Source organism: Chlorocebus sabaeus, chromosome 24 (assembly GCF_047675955.1).
Source record: "Chlorocebus sabaeus isolate Y175 chromosome 24, mChlSab1.0.hap1, whole genome shotgun sequence".
Classification (NCBI taxonomy): Eukaryota; Metazoa; Chordata; class Mammalia; order Primates; family Cercopithecidae; genus Chlorocebus; species Chlorocebus sabaeus.
The window spans coordinates 68454797-68460796 of record NC_132927.1 but is presented as its reverse complement, the minus strand read 5'-3'; the positions used below and the strand labels follow the sequence as shown (position 1 = coordinate 68460796).

The window sequence follows — 6000 nt, the reverse complement described above, 5'->3', positions numbered from 1 at the left end:
CCTGGCCAACATAGTGAAACCCTGTCTCTACCAAAAATATAAAAATTAGCCAGGTGCAGTGGCATGTGCCCATAGTCCCAGCTACTTGGGAGGCTGAGGTGGGAGAATCACTTGAACCCTGGAGGAAGAGGTTACAGTGAGCCAAAATCTCACCACTGCATTCCAGCCTGGCTGAGTCTGTCTCCAAAAAAAAAAAAAAAAAAAACAACTAAGTGTAAAGAAGAGGGCTTAACCATTTGAGAAATAAACATCAAGGTCTGCCATGATTAAGGTACTAAAAAGCATTAATGGATTACAATAGTTTCAATTGTTTACATGGTTTTCACTCCTTAAGTTCAATGAAAATTGCATATATTGTTTTTACTCTTGAACACAGTGGTTTATACTATATCAGGGTGGTTAGTCACAAGAAAGACACAAACACAGAAAGGATAACCTTATCCAACTTCAGTATTATTTTAGTAGTAATGTATAAAATCCAACCACTGCTTGGGTGACCTTAGGAGAGAGCAAGCTTAAGAGATGAAAACATTTACACCTTTTAATTAAATTATGCTGTCACCACATAAAAGTGTGAGGTTCAACATTTGTTTTCTTAAAAACAGAGCACTAAACAGTTTAATACAGGACCTAACTGATGGCTAAGATGTTTCTAAAAGGTATGCAGAACCCTTAAGACTATACTGCATCAAGGAGTTCTTTTGAATTATGTATATTCAAATGATGGTGTTATAATTTACATTGAAATGCCACAACAAAATCTTGATAAAACAAGATATAGGAGAAATAAAAATTGATTTCTGAACCAAATGTGTAGTACCTTACCCTAGAGTAAATCACTGGGAAATATAGGCAGAAAACAATTGCATATTCAAACTGGAAAGAGTCAGAGCACATATGCTTTTAAAAATAAACTTCAAAAAACTGTTCTATCAGTTTAGGTTTTTGTTTTTTTTTTTTGAGCATGTCTTTTCTAAATAATTCTCACTTATCATTCCAGAAAATATAACAGTTTGTAAGAACTCATGCAAAAATGTTTCTCTAAGGCCATGAATTGGTTTGCTAAGTTGCATTGTTTTATTCAAGTAAAAAGCCCTTCTAGAACAAGGAGTCTGTAAAGAAAACCAATCACCTTCAACTCTTGGGCCTGTACACCTGTTAGGAGCTCTATCACTCTGAAAGCCAAAAGATAGAATGCTCATTTGAGCATTTGCAAAATGTTCTCTATTTATATTTTTAAAAATCTAATACATGTAAGTTTTTCTGGCAGATTCTTTCTGTATGTTACAAAACAAAACATCAAAAGCTCAAAGTAAGATAAGAATCCCTTTTTCTTAGAAAGGTCAAGCAGATCCTTCTTGACATCATGTCTTTTACACAATGGCATATTGTTCATATAAAAGGTCTCTTATCCTATAAAAATCTTGACAAAGGCAGCCTTCTAATCCAATGCGTCCAGTTTCCGTCTAGAAACCAAATAAAAAAAAATTCTTTAGTACATTTTCTATTCATTAATATGCAGACATAAAAACTGAAATATATGAAATAGATTACTTTATGATTGGTCAGGACACAGGTTGCTCTGATTCACAGCATATGGATATAATACTGAAGTCATGAATTTTACATAGACACATAAATGTCAGAGGATTCAAATAATTAAAATTTACTATAAAATTTTATACCATTTCTTCAAGAGTCTTTCATAAGCCTTCAAGTCAGTAAGACTTCTGTAAGCCTTTGAGGTCATGATCATGAACATAAATTACTGATCTTCAGTTTTGTGAAAATACCAATCAAGAATTACAGAATTTCAAAATGACAAGACATCAGAAGTATGTGTTCAATTCAGCCCTTATTGAAAACACACTTACTCTGCGGACTGCTACTTGATTGTTGCAAACAAGTACACCTCCTACAAATTCAGCTTGAATCCCCTCCCGTAAGAGAACTTGCTTGAAGTCTGACAGTCTTGGTTCATTCATAAAAACTGACTGATGTCCAGGAACCTTAGGTAAAGTCAAAGGGGAAAGAATAACTTCAAGTAAAACACCAGACATACAACTGTACTGAATAAAGTAAAATACTACATGATCTCTAAGAGATTTTCTATTATTCCCTGAAGTCCTCTGACAGATCATTTCAAGACTGCAAATCACATTCCAAGTTGTTATTCTACATTTTACCCCATTATTTAACATTACAACGCCCTTCACATTTTCTGTTTCACAATCAGTTTTGTTAATCATGCCTCATCATAACAGAGACGTTTGGTAATGCTATGCTCTTCACTCACCCACTTGCCTAACGGGATTAACTAGAGTGCCATGGGCAGGACTGAACCAAAATTTCATTTTCTAGATCCCAGTCATTTGCTTACTTCAAAGGACAATTCCTCCCTAATCCCATTTTCCCTGTCCCTCTTTCCTCAGAGCAAATGCAATGGATAGGAAAGTGGTTCTTGCCTAATGCTGCTGCTTTCTGCTTTGACATTACTTTGAAGAGCTTTAGCTTTAGCACAGAAGAAAAAAAATTCTAATTCCTCCTCCCAATTTTGAGGGTTGTACTAGAAGGGAATCTAGCGACAGAGGCTGTCTCTCTATTCTTAATTTCATAGTAGGGCTGAAGACATCACTTGACATGCATGTAAGATTCATAGTTTTAGTATTTTTCCAAGTTTAATTACCTAGAATCTTTGCTAGTTAACTAGATACCTCTCAAGAATATGCAAATGCTAGACTAAATTGTATGTACACTTAATTAAAGATTTCTAACTATATCAAAACCAAAAGTTATTTGAACTGAATGAAACATTAAAAAAATGGAGTGTATGACTTTTGGCTGGGGGCGGTGGCCCACACCTGTAATCCCAGCACTTTGGGAGGCCGAGGTGGGTGGATCACCTGAGGTCAGGAATTCAAGACCAGCCTGGCCAACACGGCAAAATCCCATTTCTACTAAAAATACAAAAACTAGCTGGGCCTGGTGGCTCATGCCTGTAATCCCAGCTACTTGTGAGACTGAGGCAGGAGAATCACTTGAACCCAGGAGGCAAAGGTTGCAGTGAGCCAAGATCATGCCACTGCACTCCATCCTGGGCAGCAGAGCAAGATTCCATCACAAAACAAAACAAAAAACACACCAGTATGACTTTCTTAGAACACTATAAATCTCCAGACTGGAAGCAGGCAGGTGATCTTCACAATCATCAAACTTAAAATTTAAAAATCCATACCAAAAAAACAAATCATGAAATAATTATGTACCTTAAAAGATTTGCTAAAGATATGTCATTCCTTAGCTGTATAGAATTGATATATACACAGAGACAAACACGCAGAAGCACGCTGCAAGTTCTCTTTTTTAAAAACTCCAAAATCAGCCCAAATGTGAGACATATTTTATGTTCAAGACAGGGTCTCGCTCTATCATGTAGGCTAGATGCAGTGGCACAATCGTGGCTCACTGTAGTCTTGAACTCCTGAGCTCAAGCAATCCTCCTGCCTCAGCCTACTTAGCTGAGACTCCAGGCGCATGCCACCATGCCAGCTAGGTTTTTGACAGGGTGTCACTACGTTAATCAGGCTGATCTAGAGCTCCTGGCCTCAAGCAGTTCTCCTACCTCAGCCTCCCAGAGTGCTGGGATTACAGGCGTGAGTCACTGCCCCCAGCTGACACATATTTTAAGTGGTTAAAAATATAAAAGGTTCCACAGACCCACTTAGTTTTGGAAGGGGGAAAAAAGAAACCAAAAGACACGAAAACTAGAAGGATGACAAATTCAGGAAGAAATCAAAAAAGCACATGCTTTTTTTACCTCATGAGGTGGCAAGGGTTCCAAAGTAGGAATGATTTCACTTTCTTCACCTGTTTCTTTTTCATCATCTCCGAATAGACTTTTCATGGCCTTTTGTTGTGCTATAACACTAGAATCTGAGGGAGCGTCCACTTGCATCTCTGAGTCTTCTCCATCATCCTTTAGTTCTCCTTCTTCTAAAATAACCCCTGTGTCCACTTTGGAAACTCTCATATCTAAGACACCATCTATCCAAGCTAATTCAGCATCTTTTGCCTTACAAAACTGAAGAGAGCTGACAAGTGAGTCTTTTAATCTCACCTAGATATGCAAAGGAGGGGGAGAGAAATAAAACCCACAGAATACAGATTAACAAATTAAATATAACCTATTATCACTTTCTGCCTCTGGTAATATGTTAAAATTGGAAAATCTTTCACTCATCTGAGCCTCACAATGACCTGCAATGACCTCATTACCTTGCAGATCATTGGGCCCCTGCCTACTTTCCAAAACAGAGATTCTTAACCCTGACTACAAAATGGAATCACATGGCAATTAAAACAAAAAGTATATCAGAGCCTCATATCTAGTGTTTCTAACATAACTGGTAAGACTAAGACCAGAACACTGAATCCCTCTGACCCTCACAAAGCTCCCCAGATGATTCTCATGTGCAGTCAAGGTTGAGAACCACTGATCAGTCCCATCCTCTAGTACTTGGCATACTTCACTAGGTACCGAACTGCTTGTCCTTTCAGAATTTCACATCTCCATATTCTTGGAAGGTTGCTTCTTCTTACTCTGCCCAGAATAAATTTCCTGCCTGGTATGTGCACATCCATTTCTTCCAGATATAGACATCACTCCAGCCTTAAACTGACACCATCTCCCATTACCAGACAAAGTTTATCTCTCTACTGCGCTAGTCCTATATTCGGCATCCATCTCCATTTGTTCCAATTAGGAGTAGAACCTTGATATCCGGGAATTCTTCTAAAACTTTTTAATTCTTAAACAATCATTTTCCTTACCTCTGTACTTTTGCAAATATAGTTCCCTCTGCCTAGAATGCTCTTCCCCCACTTTTCTACTCTGTCTGTCCTGATAACCCATCTAAACATCAGTTAGGATTAGTTATCACTTCCTGCAGGAAACCTTTTCTAAACCTCTAAAGGTGCGTGGTTTCCCCTCTTAATACTCTCATAGCATCCTATACTTCTTCTCAGAGGCACAACAACGTGATAAATGGTATTTCCTTGTTCTAAGCCCCATACAGTATCAGGACTGCTAGGGCAGGGGACCATCCATGTCTGTCTGTCTCACACATCTCTGTATTTCTAATGTTACCTGTCCTAACCTGCCACAAAAAGTACTTATTTCTACTCACTGGCAACTCCTGGCATGTTTACCTGGTAGATGTGAGTTTCACTCGTGGCATCAACCGTTTCATGCAGCTTTGGCATGTACACTTTAATATCTTTCCCACCAAAGGCGCGACAGCACTCTGCCAGATCCTGACTGGCCTCTGGTGGGCCATGGACGATGATCAACTGTCGTGGTTTCATCTGATTAATGATTTTTTTAATGGAATCCCCATCAGAGCGTCCTTCATAGTCTATGTAGGTAACCCGCGCTCTGTAATTAGATATGATTATTCGAGGTAACTTTTCTCATAATTCTAAAAAAAAAATGGCTTGTATCATGTATATAACATATAACACTAGGATTTGAGAAATACACATGTGTTATAGTATCTGTATGATTTGTTTATTTTTATTTATTTATTTATTTATTTTTTTCTGAGACTGGGTCTCACTCTTTTGCCCAGGCTAGAGTGCAGTAGTATGATCTTTGCTCACTGCAACCTCTACTTCCCAGGTTCAAGCAATTCTCCTGCCTCAGCCTCCCAAGTAACTGGGATTATAGGTGTGCACCACCACACAGGGATAATTTTGCATTTTTAGTAGAGATGAGATTTCACCATGTTGGCCAGGCTGGTCTTAAACTCCTGATCTCAAGTGATCCGCCTACCTTGGCCTACCAAAGTGCAGGGATTACAGGCATCAGCCACCGTGCCCAGCCCTATCTGTATTATTTAGATCTTATCTACACCCAAAAATATATACTAAATGATATTACTGGACAAATAAAACACTTTGTTCTCTAATGACTTAAAAAAAATTCCAAAATGATCATTTACT

The 6000-nt window shown here is 38.2% G+C and overlaps 1 protein-coding gene across 1 annotated transcript in view; it reads right to left on the bottom strand.

Annotated features, from left to right (window-relative positions):
• Positions 1-432: 432 nt before the first annotated feature.
• The window catches only part of CPSF2 (cleavage and polyadenylation specific factor 2), a 41531-nt gene continuing 35963 nt past the window's right edge, over positions 433-6000 (bottom strand). The window contains exons 13-16 of the mRNA XM_007987628.3: positions 5209-5434; positions 3818-4117; positions 1875-2009; positions 433-1466 (exon numbers count right to left, since the gene is read on the bottom strand). Of these exons, the coding sequence (XP_007985819.1) occupies positions 1374-1466; positions 1875-2009; positions 3818-4117; positions 5209-5434 (754 nt within the window). The 3' untranslated portion in view covers positions 433-1373. The remainder of the gene's footprint in view (positions 1467-1874; positions 2010-3817; positions 4118-5208; positions 5435-6000) is intronic.